General features: G+C 38.6%; 2 protein-coding genes across 3 annotated transcripts in view; one reads left to right on the top strand and one right to left on the bottom strand.

Annotated features, from left to right (window-relative positions):
• LOC140928817 (uncharacterized) overlaps positions 1-20,249 on the top strand; it is a 113,211-nt gene extending 92,962 nt beyond the window's left edge. The window contains exons 2-4 of one of the 2 annotated variants that reach the window (XM_073378598.1): positions 15,553-15,577; positions 18,231-18,330; positions 19,869-20,249. In XM_073378598.1, coding sequence (XP_073234699.1) covers positions 15,553-15,577; positions 18,231-18,330; positions 19,869-20,056 — 313 coding nt within the window. In that variant the 3' untranslated portion in view covers positions 20,057-20,249. Of the gene's footprint in view, positions 1-15,451; positions 15,578-18,230; positions 18,331-19,868 lie in introns of those variants that run through there. The other variant, XM_073378597.1, reaches the window with a different exon arrangement.
• Positions 3,883-15,449, bottom strand: LOC140928816 (dynein axonemal assembly factor 3-like). Its single transcript, XM_073378596.1, has 15 exons — positions 15,328-15,449; positions 14,735-14,794; positions 12,869-12,963; positions 11,948-12,041; positions 11,326-11,419; positions 10,536-10,599; positions 9,716-9,798; positions 9,374-9,464; positions 8,714-8,839; positions 8,159-8,281; positions 7,432-7,636; positions 6,644-6,758; positions 6,457-6,531; positions 5,617-5,698; positions 3,883-4,998 (listed from the first exon to the last, which is right to left on the bottom strand). Exons 1-15 carry the CDS (start codon positions 15,398-15,400, stop codon positions 4,939-4,941), a joined length of 1,440 nt encoding a protein of 479 aa, XP_073234697.1. The 5' UTR covers positions 15,401-15,449; the 3' UTR covers positions 3,883-4,938.
• Positions 20,250-20,792: the final 543 nt, after the last annotated feature.

The following is a 20,792-nucleotide window of genomic DNA, read 5'->3' as shown; positions in this document are numbered from 1 at the left end:
CTGCTTCTTAAGAAGACTATATAAATTTTTTAGCTATGTCTACACCAGATCAGCATTCTTTATATGTTGATGGAAGCTTTTTGTAAAACTGTGAAAATGGAACGAAGGCCAGAAAAATGACTCCGTTGAGGGTGCGGCATATTGCTTGAAAATGAATTTCTGTAGAAAAACCCTCATTAAACAAGACCGATTCACACAAAACCGAGAGGAAATTGTGTAACAGAAGACCACTAGTGTAACAGTAGCTTAGCTTTTGATCTCAAAAACGGGCTTCTGCAGGTGTCTGCAATCACCCTCTGAAGTGTCTGCTATGGCAGAGTCAACCAGAGTCAAGGCAGAGCGAAAGTTGATTTGTATTATGAGCCCTTTTGAAAATCAGGCTCCTTTGTGAGGAAACATGGCGATTTAGCAGAGGCAAGCGTGAAATAGGCGACGCAAAGCACGCCGATTTTTTCGCGTAGTTCACCCTATTTTTTGGTTTAGTTTGTTTTCTCTAATTTTCTTTTAATTTGAGGAAATTTAGTCCTTTTTTGTTCTTGTTGTCCGAACAACGTTATACACGTTTTGTTTTGTTAAGAAATGTTTTAGTGGCACAATTTATATATCCAAATTTGTGTTTTTTGTTTTTGTTATTGTTCACAGTTTTTTCTATCCTCATTTACCCATCCGCCTCCGCCATCCGCAGGTATCCAGTCCTCGTTTTGCAGACACCTCCTTTGCTAGCCGATTTTTTTAGCTGTTTACCTTGCCTACAAGCCTTAAGCTGAACACTCAAAGGAGAAGTGCACCAAGTATGTGTGCATTTAAGGAGGAGGAACGGAGCGTCCTTATTTCTGTGACATTACTGAAAGGAATTACAAAGTACAAAATAACTGTGTCAACTATTGGCATCACGTTCTGTATCTAAGTGAAGGGTCCAACCATGTGACTGCGACTTGAAAGAAAGATTTCTTTCCTTTGTTTGTTTGTTTTTTTTTTTTTTTTCCATCCACATTTCTCGTTTTTTCCTTTTTACTTTTTTTGTTATCCGCATTTTTTTCCATCCGCATTTTTCCATCCGCATTTTCCCATCCGCATCCGCCATCCGCAGGTATCCGGTCCACGTTTTACAGACACCCACTAGTCACAGGGTTCTTTTGCTTACGCATTTTTTCCATCATGGACCCTGCATTCCTCACAGTACCAAATATTTAGGTTTTGTATCATCATTTCAAGGACTTAGATTCAACCTAGATTTAGTTCGCTGAACAACTTATTTAAAAGTTAGGTATTCCAAAGAGAAAATCTAAAATAAATCAAGCGGCAATAGTTCTCCATTTCCCGCCACATGGCGTAATCCGGGCGTAATCCCAACATGTTTTTACCTCATTGTTTAATAGCCTGAAATCGACCTTTCCTTCGTAAAATTACTTTCCGGGACTTGCATTTTCAATCCTGTAAGAACTTTAATCGGGCAAAATGACAAAAAACACACTCAGGTCGCCTTTTTCACCATTCAAATTTCTTCAAAGCGTAGGAACGAAATGGGTAATTCTGTCCTTTCGCCTTGATCGACTGAGCGACTTGAACTGTTGTAAGATGTTTGCTTGCATTTCTAACAAAGCCAAGATGCATATAATTCTTGCAGTTAAGTGCCGCATAAAAGGTGTGGGCGAGAAAACCTTGTAAGAAAGAAACTCACCTGCTGCCATCCAGCGTCAGAGACGAGCTTCCAAGACCTCCGTCATGTTCCGTCATGTGATCACTGCAAGATCACTGCAGAACTGCAGAACCGAGACGAGCAAACACTGCCCCAGGACTTCGCGGCTCTTGGGTGTGACCATCCACTGAGAATCGCTCAATTTTTATACCATGAATGCGTGACAAACGAACCCCAAAGGACGTCTGCGGGGAGGCTACTGATTCAGTGGCTCCTGTGCAATATCCGAATAAATATTTTCACAAAATTAATAGAGATTTGTATGGAGACGCCATGCTAGTGCCCATCCGGCTGGTGTGTACAAAATGGAACAGTATGGTCGAATTGCGGTACAAATGATACTGGGTAGCCATTCGACTAGCCTCCCGCGCAGGCGTTTTTAGCGGAGCTCGTATTTCATCCCTCCCCTAAAAACGCCTGCGTGGGAGGCTACCATTCGACGTTCCCAACTCCATTCCATTCTACTCGTGCCGAGTTCAAATCCTCGGCCACGCTTGTAAAAAGCCGCTAACTGGTTGCCTCCTACCAGTTGGGGTTTTTACTCCTGTTATGTTGCATTTGAATAATTTGTTTCTAAGTATTTGAGTGGAGTGCCTGTAAACTAGCTGGATAAGCTACATGTTGGTGCACCTTCCACTATAAACAAGCCTTTAACCCTTTAAACTCTATAGAAAAAAATGCCAGTTGACGAATTGAACGAGATGGAATAAGCCGATATTAAAGGTTTGAAGCAGCGGGACTTCACTTTTTACATGACGTTTTCCTACCCGTCCCCGTTGTGTTGGTTTTAAAGCTCCCTAATCTTCACTATTAATTAAAAGACTTGCCAACCATCCTGTTCTGTTGAATAAGTTTAGCTACCATTTGCTTCTCATAAACAAATAACACGCCCCGATAAGGTTGCGATCCTCTGGTCGTTCCCACATGTTAATTTTTCACCGTTTGAATGATTTCGAGAATGCTAACCAGTAGATTATTCAACATAGCCTTCGGATTAAACTGCTTTTGGTGTCCTCTGAACACGAATTGACGGTTACCTTTTCCTACGCTTTGCCACTTTTCCGCTTGTTTAAACTGAAACGTCAAGTTGTGAACGGGTTACCATAAAATGCCCTAAGATTCGTTAAACTTGCTTACCGGTTTGTCTCTCTCTAGTTCCCACAAGCTTCGCACGCTAAACTGACTTTCGGACCCTTTCGCTCCAATGTTGAACATTCGACTGAAAAACATCCTTCAATGAAATGTTTCGTGGAGAGAACAAACATCAAGCGTTCTATACAATACTGACGATAAAAACTGATCCTATTAGGAATTACCAAGAGACACGCCTAACGCATTGCGTTCCAGTTTGAACAAAAGCTGTTGTTTAGACTTTTGATTACCTTTCGCACCACTATGAAAAACGTGAGAAAGGGTCCTGACAATGAATAATAATAATAAGAATAAGAATGAAACAATAAAATTAAAAACTTTTGACCAGGATAAAATTCTACCACAACATGTACATGTGAAACCCATGCAAACCTTACAGTAGGCCCTTTGCAAAGAGTAATTCACGTGGTACAAAACGGCCATGCTGGACAGCAAGAGAAGCACTGAGACAAGACAAACAAAGGTAATCACCATCTTAAAAGGCAGTGTAGGAGCTACACGTAAGGTCTCTCCTAATTGGTCGCAGGAAACAAGTACATGTCATTCTTCAAATTGTTTTAGTATTGTTTGGGGTCAGGGAAACGCACAGTTAGTGACTCCTCTTCCGAGCCCAGCTGCTGCTCCATGACCGTTTTAAATATTGTGAGCGTTTTGTTTTTCTTGTCCCAGTGCGTTCATTGTTATCTGGCATCGTGGTTCCAGTGTATCACGTGAATGACAAGCTGCTGCGCGGGAGAGGGAAGGGCAGGGGTGTTTTCCCCCCACCCCTTTTGGTGGTTTAGAAGAATTTTACCAGATCAAGTTGATTACTTGAGAAATAACTTTATTTACACAAAGCACTCTTTTTTTCAGCGCATACTCTCTGAGCTGGTTACATCTGGAAAAAAGATCAACTATGCTTTGTTGATTTTGGCAATTCCAACAAGATAAAGTGCTGTGTAATTCTGGAATAGTCTGCCTTTGCCTATAAAAGTACGGAATTAAGGAAGTGCTTCTAAACATCCTTGAATCTGAGCATGATTATAATGAAGCTTTGCCGTTTCACAGTCGCATTCTCTCTGTAAAGGATACCAGATAATGTAAAAATAAAAGCACTGGAGAGCGCCTAGGGATTATGGATGAATACATTTGAAAATTTGTTTTGTTTTCTTTTTTCCAATTTTACTCGAGCCCGCCTCGAATAGCTAGAAGCTACCTGGGGGCATTAAAGTATTGTTTGTTTTTTGGAATTAGCCTAGTTGTTCTTGTTGTTGGAAAGACCGTTTTATAGCTTCTCAAGTTTTCTCAAAAAAGTAATTTTAAGACAAACAAAATACAACTGACCACCATATTGTTTGACTGAGTTTATTTCAATCGTTTTGCGTGTCCCCTGTGATATGGAAGGCGTAAGGACCCCCCACCCAGCCCCGTGGAGACATCTCCTACTTACTTTGTTGCTCTCGGAAAAGGGACGTGCAAAATGAAACAAAGGACAAAGGACAGGACTACAGGCAGGCTATTCTCAGCACAGCTCAATTGTCTTGAGAATATAGTTCAAAGTTTCTCCTAAAAAAGAGCCTACACTGGCCCCTTTCTTTTCGTTTTCAACAGACATTTTACCTCTAACTTTATCTTTCTCTCTCTAATTAATACGAAAAGTTTGGCTCCGTCCCGACTATGTCCGTCTTAGATAGTTGACTTAATAGAAATTTCCTTGCAAGGAAGGCCATTCGTTTGACCAGAAATTTTAGGACATTCTTAACCACAAGTCGTCTATGAAAATGTTTAATTTCCATGCATTGCACAATGACTCTCGTAAGGTAACTGTCTATTATAGATTCTGAAATTCCCTGCCAAGAAGAGTCCACTGAAATTTCTATGAACATTTGAAAGATAAATAGTTCATAGTTAACTCAAAATTGTTGAGACAAACGGAGTGTACTATGGAGGATATACGAAAATAGAGAATACCAACGCACACCACCAAACCAGCGCACACATATTAGCTGCGTTATAGAGAATTTCAACGAATGTAGAAGAAGTGCAGAAAATTAGCGTACAGATGTTTACGCAGGAACGTCGGTAGAGAATAAACGCCACGAGCAATGTTATCTTTGGAAAGTGAAGAAGGCGTGAGCATCTTTCTCTCCATCCACGGGACCTGTTGTCTGCAAAGGAATACGAACACGATAGAATATAGGCACACGGCATTGCGCACAGAAAGTTCCTGTTAGTATAGCTTATCAGGGCTTCTCCCATAGCAGTGAAGGTAGTCACTTTTTGCGGCGCGTGAGGAACCCGTCTTACCCTTCTTTGAAGTATCACCTCTGTAAGCGGTATTAGGCGTGATAAGACAAGAACATTGTAACCGTGCAAAATACCGGCAGCGACTAAATCGGCTGCTTCTATTTATACTCTTTCAGAGATTTTCTAATACCCTGGGTAGCAGAGATTATGTTTTGGCGCGCGGCGGGATGTTTCGAGGGCGGAGGTAGAAAACCACGAGACTTGAACCAAAACTAGAAAACGCGCACGAAAAGTCTCTGACACCTAGCCTAACCTAGGGTAGTGGTCACGAAGTGCTTTTCTTTTTTCAGGGATAAACAAAGAGAAAACTTTATTTTACATACAGATAAGTGCGTCAAAATGGCCTCAGCTACAGTAAATACTATTCGCGTAGCAATTATATAGTGTGCTTGCAGTCTGGACTGAGATAGCCGTCACTTCTGACGTCAGCTACAAAATAAGTTGGAGTTTAAAAATTTATTTTTAAATTTTACACCAACCTTGCATCCAGCACTTTGAGCCATGGATGTTATCTTTTTTAGGTATTCTTGCATTTGTTCCGGTTTGAGGTCCAACATGAACCTTGACAATTGAACACAACACGTAACATTATACAAAGTCGTCTCGTTTACAAGTTGATTCAGACGAGGTACAAATAGCTTTTCGTAGTTAGCTTATGTAACGGGGAATATTCACGCTATAAGTTTGTCCACGCGCTAACTATACCTAAGTATTTGAAATTGTTGAGCAGTTTCACTGCTTAAGTTTGTATCGAAACGACTTGTATCGCAAAAACTTTGTATCCAAACGACCGGTTTTCCAGAGGTGGGAACCCTGTGATGGACCAGCATCCCATGCAGACCCGGTTTAATCTACGGCCGTGTTGACAACAAACCAAAAACGAAATTAGGCTGGTATACGAAAGGTTCTATACGAAATAAACCTTAGCAACAATAACCTCAACTTTTACATGGAGGTGGGGGACCCAGGTAGGTGAGCTACCCCGCATAGGTGGGATACCCGTCTGTCCATATAATCTCTCATTTTTAAAATTTGATCACGTTTACATGATAAGTGGGGTGACCCGCCACATGTTACCTCACCTACCTCAGGTCCCCCACCTCCATGTAACTAGGCCCTAACTTTCTTGATTCCGTCACCCTGTGTCACCGACTGAGAAAACATCATTCTTATCACCCACAGACACTGAGAGCGGTACTCTTCTCCACAATTTACGCCTCCGAATCAAACCAGGTGCTCAATTAAGATGCCGTGCGATTTTGTAGGGTTTCAAAAGCTGAATATCTAGCAGCTGGAACGATCCAAATATCGAAACTTACTTGGTTGTTTCAGCAATAACAATAGCTTCATCAGCAAAGATTTCTTTTACTTCCGGAGTCAATAAATGGACCATACTACAATTAATAAACAAAAAAATCCATAAATAAATTAATTAAGGACTTGTTCTTGTTTTTTGTCACTCTACTACTTCAAATTTACAAAACAATCAGGCACGCGTTCACATACCTGTTTGAAAAGTAAATGATGTCAAACAGTTTGCTGTACTTGCTTTTCCTTGGCAGGTCAGGAACAGAATTTATGGGAAGAAAATGGACTTTAACACCGGGGCACTTCATATATTCTTGGAAATAAAGAAATAGAGGATATTACATGGCCGCACGGAGAAACAAAATTTCTCTTCGAGTGGTGAATACGAGAAGAGATATTTCGTATCTCCAAGCGACCATGTAATGTTCTATTTATTATGTAAAAACAAGAGCCATAATAGGACAGGTCCTATTATGATCTCTTGATAAACACTAATGAAATACCAAACCATTTCACTTTTGCTGTGAAAAGGCGCGATTTATTATTATGTAGCCGTAGCAACGGTGATCTTTTCACATATCATTGGTGTTTATATAATATGATTTTTATTATTCAGACAAAATATCGGAGTAGGGAGTCAAGCAAATCAGCCGGGAAAACCGCAAAAATAATGTAGGAGAAGTTTTACCATGTAGTGATTATAGCAAGCTGAGATACAGAAATACCCTGAGCGTAAGTGCTCGCGGACGAGTATGTTAAAGAGACTTCCAGAGAAAAGGAGGAGTAACAAAGTGGAAATTAGACGTGAAAGTCAAGATAATCTTTGGTCAGTTTAGTTATCAAGAGGAGGACAAAAGGATAGTGGTCGGCTTCTTGTTTTCGGCACAATTAACCAGCTTTAAACTGTCCTGTAATTACTGTGTTTATACGACATTTTTCCTCGGTTTATTTTTAGTTGTGTTTTTCCTTTGTGCCGCCTTACTTACCTCGCGACTGAGGAATTATATCTTGCTTGTCCTTTACATCTTCTTTCTCTTCCGGCTCTTTTTCCTCCTCCGTGACTTCCTGCAGAGTTGCTTTTCCTTTCTTTTCCTTTTTCTTCTCGCCAGTTTTAGGCAGAACGTACTTCTGCCCCGTCATCATTTCATGCATAAGCGCTGTGACATTAAATTCGGATACATGAGTTGCTGTCTAAATATGAAAAAAAAAAATCAGACAAAATTGTGGCATTGAGATAGTTCTCTGTATAAATTTCAGTTGGTAAGAACATTCCAAGGAACAGTCTATAGATAGGATCAAAGTGACTTGTTGCCATCCCCGCTGTTCGACAAATAAACTTCACAGTGAACAAACAAACCAGTTTTAAAAAGGAAGAGTTTGAAGATCAACTCGATGTGAAAAAGACTTCTATAACTTGGAATTGAAAAGTTCGGGCCTAGCTTTGTTGGAAGATTGTATGGTATGATAAAATAGTACAATTTTTTTTTTTTTTTAAGTGTACAGGGTACGATGGGAAGAGAGAAAGTGCCTCCACGACGGGTAACCGGTCGTTTCGCCCGGACGTAAGTCGATTTGCCCGATGTTTATTTGTCGTTTTTTAAGCCTGAAAAAAGTGAATAAGCGTGAATGACGGTGCCTGTACATATGGATCAACAACTTTTTCCAGTAGAAACTTCACACAAAATATATATAAATTTTTATCAAAATACTTACTTTAATATGTTGGCCATTAGAGGTTTTAAAGAGCGACTCTTCCTCGCTCTCAATGCCGAATGCTAGATAGGGACTGTTGATAATGTCACCCCAGTAACCACGGCGGGCGAACCGCTCACCATCCTAACATAAAAACCATTCAAACATCAGTCAAGTGTCAAAGAAGTAAAACCTGCTTTCACAGTCTCGTAGCTGTCTTTTGTCATGGCAAAATAGAAAAACAAAATGATTGGAATGAAAAGAAGATAGTGGAAAATTTTTCACAAATCTCTGAAAATCGTTCATCACTTTTGGGTTGGCTGGGTCTTTATTTTGATCTCCCGGCATTCTTCATAGCATCATACTTTGGAAACTTTTGTGAAGTGCTGTTTGCTTGTCAGTATTTTACAAAATATTTTGTAATTTTTACTGTTTTCAAAGAGCAAACTAGGGTTTAACAACACCCTACTGATAGCCTTCGGCCATTCTCAAACTAAAATCAATCTTTCCTTTTCAGTAATGGTTTCAGGCATTTTGAGATACGGAAGCTGTTTAAAGTTTGTATCTTCTCGTTACCTTTTTAATAATAAGACCTGAAGCCAACGATCTGTTTGATACTTCATATGTGGAGTCACTACGCAGTTCAAATGCCACACCCTGTTCCCGCCAGCTCTTATACTCATGACTGTTAATAATCGAGGCCTGTATGAAAGAAAATTAAACAAACAAAGTTCAAATCAGTGCGCTATCAATAATAACACATGAAGTAATAAAATACCAAACAATGCCACTAAAATCGTTTTTTTTAGTATTTCTGTGCTCTAGTTTCAAATTTCGCCCATTTTTTCCCAAAAAGTACGGTTTCTGGGGCATTTTCGCAAATATTTAGTCTGCACTGACAAAGATTGGTTTCATCATTGCAATGATGAATGCAAATTTTGATGGTATGTATTTCATGTAAGACCTCATATAATGACCAAAACCATTCCCATGAGTGTCATAATTGAGGGCTGGGTCATTTTGTGGGGTGGGAGTCTGTTGGAATTCAGGGGAAGAGGGAGTGCAAGAGATAGAGTCTCCAGACTTAAGATCGCCAGAGGTTGGGATCTCTGCCTTAAAGTTAAGATGAAAATGGGAATGATGGCAAAATGAACACAAACAAGAATAATTTGATACCCACAAAGATCAATTTGCCACTTAATAGTTTGTCATAACTTATAAACAACAAATTTCTACCTTTTTGGACAGTTTCATGTTGTAATCCCAGTCAAAGATATTGTGTCTTGAGTCATAACGAGTTGTAAAGTATTGCCTTAACCTCTCTTCCCTAGGAAAAATGATAAAAAATATATCAAATAAAACATGGGATCTGTTATGAAAGCAACTCAACTGCTTAATTCAGCACTTCCCTGGCGACAGATAGCCACACTTATTCTTTTTTTTAATCATCACTATCACAAAAACTAGGAAACAATTTAACTACCAAAATGTATAGAAATTCTGATACGTCTCAAAAAAGATTTTTTTTAAATAATTGTCAAAGTTCAACTTAATATATACAGTTAGATTGATGCTTACCAATGCTGGCATATGTCAAACAGTTTGGGGTCTGTATTCCTCCAGAATTTAAAGATACTTTCCAGTTGGTCTCTCTCTTTGAACTACAAAAATTGCACAAGCCTGTTAGTTTTTTATTACAAACTAAACATGACAAACTACACTGTATTTATCAAAGCTCTGGGCCCAGTTGTTTGGAGGCCGATTAGCGCTTAACCCGGGGTTAAATCTAACCTGGGTTTCTCTTTCTTGAGTTCAAAAGCATTTTCTTGTATAATTTTCTCCGTTATATTTAGAGCTTTCAATCATCAACTTGAAGACAAAAAGAATTAGAACTGAAATGCTTTTTAAGCTTTCAAATCTGAATTCAAATCTCGCACTAACCCTGGGTTATCTTAACCCGGCTTTGAAAAACTCGGCCCTGAATAAGCGTACCCAAAAACGCTTTGGATGAACAATGAATTTACAAACAAAAAAGTTGATACTTTTCACTAATTTTGAAAGTTACCTACATGACAACAAACAGCCATAACTTAAAGTCAAACCGGGAAAACTGTGAACACCACAATTATTTCTGAAATGTTATTGCGTTGCAAGAAATAAGCCAATCAGGTGTGAGAAAATTACCATGCAAGCAACAATGTTAATTAGATTGTGGTTTTGTGGCTAGTTTGCATGTCCTGATCTTTGCTGTGAATGGTCAAAACACTATAAACAATTTCCCGAGATATTTCGAGTGTTCGCCTTTTTCCTAGTTGCAGTGTAAGACAGCGTTTAGAAAAACATTTACTGTTTGCAGTCCTCATAATATGCATTAATAAAAAAGACTAATACTAGTTACCTTCAGCTGAGAAAAATCAACCAAAGGCAAGAAAGCCTCCAAGTAATCAGAGTCTGTTATCATTCTGGAAGACAAAAGAAAAACATCCATTTCGATAATGTGACTTCCAAAATTTGTTGCAGACAAATGTTTTCAGGTCATGTTTTTGCACAATTATTACGATAATCATATTTATAACAATAAAAAATCAATGTTGGGGAATAAGATATTGTTCATCATGGATTCTGTATGATAGGGCTTATTTTAGCACTTTTGTCATGATAATCATTTTTAACATTCACGCCATTTCATAAGTGTACTACTGGTCTTCATCAGTTGATGCTGTCAATTTGCTGTTCTGAATTGCTGTGCTGGACTTTTAATAACACCATCGTTGCTGGTGCATTTCCAACCCCACTAGTGGTTGGTCAATTCCAATCCTTAGTATTGTTAGTGTTAAATCTGTTCTGTGCACAGTGTACAATGGTACAAACTGTACTGGTTGTCTGATTGCAGGCAGCTTCACTCCTGGAAAATAATTTCTACTGTGTAAACTAATATTCATGTATAGGATGCTGCATTAGCAGATCAAGAAACATACTTGGGTCATATAATTTTCTCAACATGCAAATATGCATAAGACCAAACACTGTGCATGTTGGGATGAGTTCAACTCAATTTCAAGACCCTCAAGGGGAAAAAGATTATCAAATTAAGACCTCACCCAAACATGATAAATATTGTACATCTACAGTGTATATACTTATTATAAAGCTTACTTAGCAAAGTAAAGACTTCATGTTTTATTTACCTGATGAAGTCATTTGATTTTTGCTGCAAATATTCACTTGCTTGAGGTCTCACAAGGCTGTTCCCAAACAACTCAAGGAAAAGCTCAGTTTTTTCTAAACATTACAAACATGAATAAAGTATTATTGTGAAAGCAATAATATTAACATTATTCTGTGGTATTTTAGCATCTACATGTATACTTAGTACTTGGATACACAGACATCTTTCATAAATATAGCACTTATCGCTCCAACAGCACCCACATTTAGTATTTTTATCTCCACTGGACTGATAAGTCATCCTGGCCCCATGCTATTAGACAGCAGATTGTTTTTACTTTTAGTTCTTTTATAGAACTAAATCCAAAGGTAATGGAAACTATGCACAATAATAAATTACATCAAAAACATCTTGTAGGAGTACACATGTATATAAGTGAACACATTGAAGTTTAAAGTTTCAAAGAAAACATGGTCTATGTTGAAAAATGAAAAGTGTTAACTAAGGTAAACTTCATGGAACAATATTCATAAATATTTTATTATTATTTGCTTAAAAACTGTCTCACAGTTTCTAAAGAGTGTAAAAATTTCCTCCACATCCCACCATTTCTTCCTCATTGACATCACTTCAAAGCTAACCTTGCAAACCCAATCTGTCTTTGGGTTCAAGTGCAATAGAAAGAAGAAGGAGGTCTCTTCCATAAATCTCAAGATTATTCTCAACAACATATATCTGCAACAATAAAAATGATAAGAATGAATAAGGCAAACCCTGGCTTTGACTCTAGACCTAAGAAAGTCAGCCTTTTTCACTGGGCTTACTGTTTTTTTAAACATGTACATGTACATGTATAGACAGTGCACCATTTTAGAAATGTACAGGAAGTAAATATACATGGCCATTGCTACTTGCAGTATCTCTAAACAAATCACCAAGGAATGCATGTACCATTTTCCCCCTAAACCAAAGGGTCCATCACATAGGGTTCTTACTAAGTCACAGTGGCTGGGGAGTTCCCTAGGCTACTATGAGCAAGACTGCTTCTACTACTTCACAGAAAACGAGAGGAAAGGTAAATCAAAAGAACTGTAAAGTTTGTCAATTCCCTGCCTACTAACTATGTACATGTATATGTCACATGTCAAAATTAAATTCAAGTTAATTTTTTTTAACATACAGGTGTAGGTTGATTCTCAATTTCCTTTGTTTCCTAGTATTCATGAATAATTAGGGCTCTGAGACAAAGAAAATTAAGAATCGACCTAGGCTTAAATATTTTAACCTGTTTCATTATTAATATACATGTGTATCCAGCAACTTAAAGTCTTACTGATAGCCATGATCATAGGAGGGCCAGTATAGTAATGTTCCTGTAACATAACAGTCTTTCTGTGATCCTCCTGCATATGTTGCCAGTAGTCACGTACAGTAAATCCTCTATTAAGCCTCCCTTTCTCTACTGAGCCCCTCTTCAAATGTGATTGAAAAAAAATAAGCCTTAAACACTAATCCATCAAGTCTCAGTTTACTTTCTCTATTATTACTCTAACAAAACTCACATTCAATGTTTTCTTAGAATGTCTCCAAGTATGTGCAATGGTCTTCAAAATGTGCCGGCAGTCTCCAGCCCCAATTATAAGGATGTTATACTTTCCTAAACAAAATTATAAATGAAATGATGAATATATGAATTTTATATATTGAAATCAATGAATAAAAAAAATGCAAAGAATATCATCACCATAACAGACACAACTTATAATATGCAGTTGCAAAAAGGAATTTGCATGTGGATATTAGGGCTTAAAGGGTTAAATTAGTTCATAATATACACAGGACAAGGGTTCATAATATACACAAGACAAAATAATATAGAGATTACTTCATGGAAAGTGCGTGCGTACGGGATTTTCACACGAGTTGGTGAAGTATCTGAAATCGAACGAGTGAGCACAGCGAACGAGTGAGATTTCTGATACAAAACCAACAAGTGTGAAAATCCCGTACAAAGCGCTTTCCATGCTGTAATTTGTTTATTTTATACATACTGAGATTTTTTTATTTATCCATTTTTAATTGGTTCTCTAAAATAATTACAAAACTCCTGTATTAACCCATTCGCTCCTGGAGATTTTGCCGAAAAACGCGTTTTGAAGCTAGTCGAGTGGTTTTCTGGTCACTGTCGTGCTTTAAAGAGCTAAAACTTACCACAAACTGGTTTACAGGTCGAACACTTCGCGGCCTTCTGATCCAGATGCAAAATATCAGCTTGTGAAGTTCGGGCATGCGCAGAAAGCAAAATTTCGACATAGTTTTTGGGTTTAAAAGTGACACAGCAGTCTTGACTTTTACTTTTCGCTTTCTCTCCTCCCTTCTTTTTTTGCTTTTCTTGCCTCATTTTTTTTTTCTCTTGCTGGGCATTTAGTAGGCTTGATTTTGGTGGGAAGAGTTTTTAGGAAAGCTTTTAGGATCTTAGGATTAGACGAAAGGAAAGGTAGGTGGGTAATGGAACAAGATTTTCATGGAGATTTTCAGGTCAATGTCACGTGGTTTTTTGCTTGTTTCTCCGGTGTCCTTGACTGAATTGTGCTCATTCTGGTATGGTTTGAAAGATCTCTTCACTCTGCACAAGTTAGTGAAGAAAGTTGTCCTTGACCGTTAAAACTGATGACGTCACAATGGGTAGAAAGGACCTGGATCCGCACGGGCGGTTACGGGCGGTTCAGGGGCGAATGGGTTAAATTCTCTTCGAAAAATTAAGTTTTTACTAAAATCGACATGTGAAAATATCACCAATCAAAAATCATAACTGGTGCAAAGGATAGCAAACATTTCAATTCTTAATTAAATAAGGAAATAATGAAAGAAACAAAGCCAAGTCAAGTTTGTCACTGCGTAGGGCTGTCTTCGTCTGATGATTCAAACACGCGCTTGATACATTTGAAGCTTCGTGTAATCCAAGAACTATAAGTAATCTTAACTGTTTGTTCTCAATGCACAATTGAAAATGAGTGAATTTGAGTAAAATAGCCAGTTTCAATTATAAGCTTAAGCTTAAATGGTTAAATGAAAGGCAATGTAGCTCCAACAAAAAGCACAACAAAAGCTTACGTCTCGTTCTGTTTATCCCTTTCCGCTGTTGTTTCGCCGGTTCTTGTTTTTTTGGTCTTCGATAAACTTGTCTATAGGTTTGTCTAGAGACACAAACCTTCTTGATTGTTCAGCCATCCTCAAAAATACCTCCTAGCTATTGATAAGTTTGAATTACGAACAACTCGAGTACACCGAAAATATTATCTTGTCAAAGCTGCCCGACAAAGCTCCCCGCTTTACCCGAAACATCAAATTGACTGGGACTATCCCTTTAGTGATTAGAGTGAGGCTCTTATTTTATCAGTGGCGTGCGGAAATTACCAAATTGTTACCTTGCTCTGTAGTTTTCTTCTCTTCAGAGAGCTTCAAATTTTCCAACTGTGATGTCAATACTGTAAACAATAAGGTTAAGGTTAAGGTTGCACTTATTCGATTGTAGGTTTACCTCTTAAAGTGCTCACTTCATACTACAATACTTGTTTGGAGGAAAAAGGTTCTCAAGTGTACAAAAAATAATGCTCTGTGAAAAAAAAATGCGAAAAAAAAGTAAACAAACATTCGAACACCTGGCACATTCTGTCTAGTAGCTAGTCAGTGTGCGACAAATGCAGACTCAGACTGCAGACTGGCAGGTAAACAAGGTAAACATTGTTGTGAAATGCTCTAACAGATTACCTATCCCTAAACTAGACTTTTAGAAGACTTAAAGTTTAGGGATAGAGTATCTGTTAAAGCATTTCACAACAATGCTTACCTCGTTTACCTGCCAGTCTGCAAGTCTGCAGCCTGAGTTTGTCGCACACCGCTAGTAGCTACATGTAGCAAAGCGCGCGTAAAAAATGGAAGACGCTAACCAACTGTAAGTGCAGAGTAAAAGCAGGTAAAAGACAGTAAGCATAGCCAAAGTGGCTGAATTTGCACTTACATTGGCAGCTCTCCTGCAAGTCTAGAGCGGGACTAAATCCCCACCAGGTTATTGCTCCAAATCCGTCCGCCATGTCGGTACTAACCAACTAAAAACATTCAAATCTCTTTCATCCGGATGAGTCCGCCATTTTACTTTTTCGGACAGAGGGGACTTGGTGCTGGTCATGCGCAATAAACTCATGTTTTCCAACATGGCCGCCCTGAGAGTGAAGATGATGAGCTCGGGGAATGTACGACAAATCGCTCTGGTGAGGAATTCATCAAACGTGAAAGTTTTTCCGTTCTCACAGCTAATCATAGTTTAATTGTTTCGTTCTTTGGGTATGTAATCATGTCCGGTAGCGCTGAGAAGGTAACAGGTCGTTTCGATACAAAGTCGTTTCGATACCTACGAACTCTGGCAAAATGGTACAAAAATTTCGATTACTTTAATCTTTAATGATTATACTCCTAAAACAGTTTTAATCGGCAATGTTTCCGTATAACCCCAGACATTAATTATGCATACATCAATTGTTAGAAGAAAACAAAAGAAAGAACAATATCAAGCCTTTGGGATTTCAGTATCATAAAAATGTTTGAGCCATTACAGCGTGCACTGTCTCAGTTGGAAAATTATTGTAATATTTAAAATAACTGGAACCAAATTAAAACAATTTGAGAAAAGAAAAGTCCATGTGAATGATCGGCTTTCCCCAAATTGTCTTGTTTTAGTAAGGAAGGTCACAAGAGATGAGGTCGTATTCCTTTGTGTTCCCACGTTCATGTCGGACAGAACTCTTCGGAGTATCTTTGGAATGTCCTCGGAGATATTCAGATATTATGAGAATCCTACGAAAAATCCTGGCACTCTCAGCATAAAAATGCCACACCTATAAATTTAAAATAGTTGGCAGGTATAATATCTAGCCAGAGTTTTTGAAAACAGGCTTCAAAAAAGGCCCAGAATATTGGCACGGTTTCTGGTGACTGCAGTGAGAATTTTCATTGGGGGCTTGCCATCTTGGTTAATCTCATTATCAAGCTCAGTCCCGAGCTAGCTTGCCATGGGGTGGGAAGGGGTCTCCATGTCAATCCCTAACAGGAGGAGGGTGCTATAAAAGTGTGGTATGGCTAGTTAGTCTGTCTGGAGAATCTGTTCATTGATCATGTATCTGCTTTAACTTTGTCATGCCAAATTCGTCAAATGCTTCAAGCCAATAGGCCAATGAAAGGATTTCCCTCACTGATGTGCTCGGCTGGGAGGCTGTGTCAGGTCAGTGGGGGTGATGTGGCCTTGAATTCTTTGATTAGAGATGTGGCCTTGAACCTCAAGCTGCCCCTGTCATATAGGACCTTAAAACAACTAGAGTGCATGGCCAAGTTGAGAGTGTCCTTTTTATAGACTTGAATATTTCTTTGCTAATCTCCAAGAAGAGAGTCACCTTAGAAGGCTTATGGGTAAGCAGGGACCGCGGAGGGGGAGGGGCTGGTAGGGCCGCAGCCCCACCACTTTTTTGCGCCCCCGCCCCCACTTTTGGAAAATCAAATACTATGATTTTATTCTTTTTTTCAATTTTCAATATGAAAAAATTATTTTCAATCGTCAGCCCTCCCACTTTTCACCTTGTTCCGCGGTCCCTGGTAAGGGCTGAATTTCTTTATAATATTGGTCATTGGCCCTTTATTTAAGTCAAGTCAAGCTGTGTGGCCTAGAGTTGTCAGCTGGTGCGGTTTTCATACATTTGGCTAGGTATATACAAACACAAATGAGCACACAATTAAATGGCCTCATAAAAGGAATATGAATAAAATATAAAAATACAATACTTCAAGTATACTTTGCTTGTGAACAAGAAAAACATTTTGAGCAACAATTCTTAAAGCCAAGTACATAACACTATTTACAACTTGACTGAATAAACTTGTATTGAAACGACTTGTATCAAAACTACTGTGTATCACAACGACCAGTAACTGTTGAAAATTGTTAAATCAGGAATCTAATCAAGATCGGAGTGTGTCTCCTGGCCCTAATCCCCAACTTTTTTCACATAATGTACCCAAAAGTAGAGAAAGTCAGTCTGCTGGACACTGAGTATTTTGATAGTTTTGTCCGACTGACCCCCTATCAATGCCGGACATGGACACACTTTGTTACTTACAACTCAAGGTGAAGGGTGCTTATTTAATAAAATAGGTGTCAGATGATGTACTCTTTGGGTTGCATCAGCTGGCTAAAGGCCAAGATGGAAACTATATAATCATTGATTGGTTCCAGAAAAAATTAGATGCCAGTGATAAGTGTTCCTCTTCCCCCCATGAATCATAGACAAGCCAGACCACTCAACTCAGTTCAAGGTCCCCCACTCTTTTTGAACAGTGGGGATTCTCTTGTGTTTCCTTTGAATAAGGAGGAATTATTATTAAGAAAGGATGAGGGAGAGAAGGCCAATGGCTAAACGTAATCACCCAATGAAGGGCGTGGGCCCAGTTCCTCAAAGGATGGTTAAGTTTAACCGAAGATTAAGCCAAATTTGAAGCACAGTTTTCTTGTCTAAGAGTGTGTATCTCAAGCCTACAAAAGACTGTTTAGCCTTTACTCTGACATACAGTAATAATAATATAAAATGCTGCTCTACGCAAGGAACAGAGGGTAAATACAAAATAGTGGAACAAAATTTGAGTCCTGGATTAGTGCTAACAGCCTTTCAAAAACCAGGCCCTGGTTGGTAGTCTAGCCAGTGTTCAAACCCAGTCAGCAAAAACCAGCAGTTTTAACCAGGGGCAGTTCAATGCTGCTTGTGCAATACCTCAGAGAATATCATCACTCTTAATACGGCATTTATACCTAGAAAATCTACTTTCCTTTGGCTACAATTTATTACAGGTACAATACTCTTTCTGTCTATTATTTCACAGAGAATACCACCAGTAATATGTAGATTTATGTCTAATGGCTCTGCAGCAGGAGGAGGTGATCCTCAGAAGCCAACTTCTTCAATTTCATCACAGGATACTGGTGAGTTTTATAAATGCCAGGAAAAAACGATGAAGATGCATTTTGTTTTTTGAAGTGCTTCACAAGTTTCCCTGTCAACAATAGTTATTGTGACATTTACCCTTGGAGCAGAGGCTACATTTTTTGTGAACTGTGATGGGAAAAGTAGCCTAGCCTTCATTTGTATGCAAGTTCACGCAAAGAAAGTTGTCTCCAATAGCCCAGGACTAGTGGATTTTTTCAGGCTAGCAAATTCTTTTCCTAGCTTGTCCAAAAGGCAAGTGAAGTTTTTTTTTTTGAGGAATCCAAAGTATAGAACTACTGTAGTCAGTCCTGCTAATCTAAATATTGTTTTTGGGCGAGTTAAAATGACTCTTGGGGTTCCCCGATGGGCAAGCTAAAACTGACTTCATGCACCCTGAATATCTGACATTTTGTATCTCACCCCAGAAAGATTTATCTCTCAATCTATGACTGCTCAATGTTAGCAGAGGTAATATACTTTGTCTTGATTTGAAGTAGCAGGAGCATCTGGACTGATAGGTTCACTTTTGCTGAGACTTACTGGAAATAGTGAATAAGCAAAAATGCTTTCACAGGTCAAGAATATAGTCCAGTGATGATTGAACAGTGACGTTTCTCAGCACCAGCTTCTGGCAATGTTCTGCTTCGGGGAAAAGAATAATCTCCCAGGGGGAATTTTTTGAGGACGTTTTGGGTGGGGATATACGACTGGGTCCCAGATAACCTTAGCCTATACCAGGTCTTGTTCAGCTAAATTTTGATACTCCCTATTAGACTAAAATCTTTAAGTGCCTCCCTATCTTCGAGTTGCTATTTTCCAGAAGCTGCTAATTAAGTTGAAATGTTCTTTGCCAACTCCACTCTTGAGTGTTAATTCCCAGTTTTCCTAGTGCTTGAATTCCCTAAACTACTTCTTATAAGTCCTGGGCTTATGCATCTTCATAAGGGGTTTTAGGAAGGCTTATAAAATTAATGGAGGAGGGGGCTTATAACCAGAATAGAAAAAAGACTTTGAAACAAGCTCCAAGAGTGCTGATCAAAATAGGTTTTACATTTACTGGTTCTTAAATAAGCTTCAAAAGGTCATAATGAATGTAATTCATTTCAATACAAGCTAGAGTGGGGCGGGGGAGGGGGGGGGGCTTTTAATTGGATGTACTTTTTGTTTACAAGTAAATGGGCCTATAACTAGGGAAACTTATAAGCAGCAGTTTCAGGATTAGTTCATTGACCTGAAAGAAGATTCGACCCTCGAAAGGTACTACCATATTTTGTTTTTTTCCTGACGTCATAATGAAAGTGATTTAATTCAATACAAGCGAGATGGGGGGAGGGGCTTTTCATTAGATGTTTTTTTTGTTTACTGGTAGATGGGCCTATAACTAGGGGGGCTTATAAGTGGGGAGACAGGGTTATAAGTAGGGGGACAGGGTTTTAAGTGGTAGTTTCCAGGATTAGTTCATTGACCTGAAAACCGATTTGACCTACAACGGCTACAACTAAACCAAATATTTTTTCCTTTTTTTGACCAACAGCACCCAAGCCAGAATCCTTGGAGAAAAGCACTTACAAGGTTCAGGAGTATTATTCATACAACGATTATTCATTCTATGATTTGGAAAATGTGATAGACTCCTCAGGACGGAGACAAATCCAGCCTGACCCAAGACAGCGTTATAATCATACAGATCCGTGGTCCAAGAAAGAGTCAAGTACAGCCTAGCTCCAGGAAGGAAATGCTGGTCATAAGACCACTTTTTCTCTGACTCTTGTTTCTTGTAAATTTCAGGAGATGGTTTTTGTATATTAAAAAGGTCACTAGTTTTATGTGGATATAAACGGTTGCAATCACAAGTATTGTTAAGGGTAAAATGTATACTTGACTTGAATTGTTTAATAAACATTAGAATAAATTATGCTGTTCTTGGGCTGTTCATTTGGCTTCCCTTCATCAACCTCATTCCCAGGGTCCTCTCCTACTCGCTTGTCTCTCACTGGGAACGAGGTTGTTTGTCCGACCGCTGTCATTGGGTTTGATTTTAATTTTTGTTAAGGTCGCTCAACCCAGTTTTTTTGTAGGTACACTTTCCATCTTCGAATCTCATAGACTTCAAAAACAAATTTATCTTTATTTTAAAACCATTATAACACATGTATTACACATAGATTAAACTTTATTGTGATATCATTTTTTTGTATCGATCGGAATAAATATCACGTGACAGTGACATCATAATAGTTTTAAATGTAAATCGAATGCCGCCATATTTGCCGTAGTTTTGCTTTCTAATAAACGAGACGCCTATTCCTGATCTTGTCTGCGTTTTTGTACATCAGAGTGAAATTATTTGTTCTCGTTTCACTGCAGAGTGATTAGAGAACAACGGATGTTTCCATTTACATGGGCAAACCGGTCAGTCCATGGTTTAGGTATATGGTACGCAAAATTCAGGACTGGT

The sequence above is a fragment of the Porites lutea genome, chromosome 2 (genome assembly GCF_958299795.1).
Source record: "Porites lutea chromosome 2, jaPorLute2.1, whole genome shotgun sequence".
NCBI classification, from domain to species: domain Eukaryota; kingdom Metazoa; phylum Cnidaria; class Anthozoa; order Scleractinia; family Poritidae; genus Porites; species Porites lutea.
The sequence above is the reverse complement of the archived record's forward strand: the minus strand, read 5'-3'. Positions and strand labels throughout refer to the sequence as shown.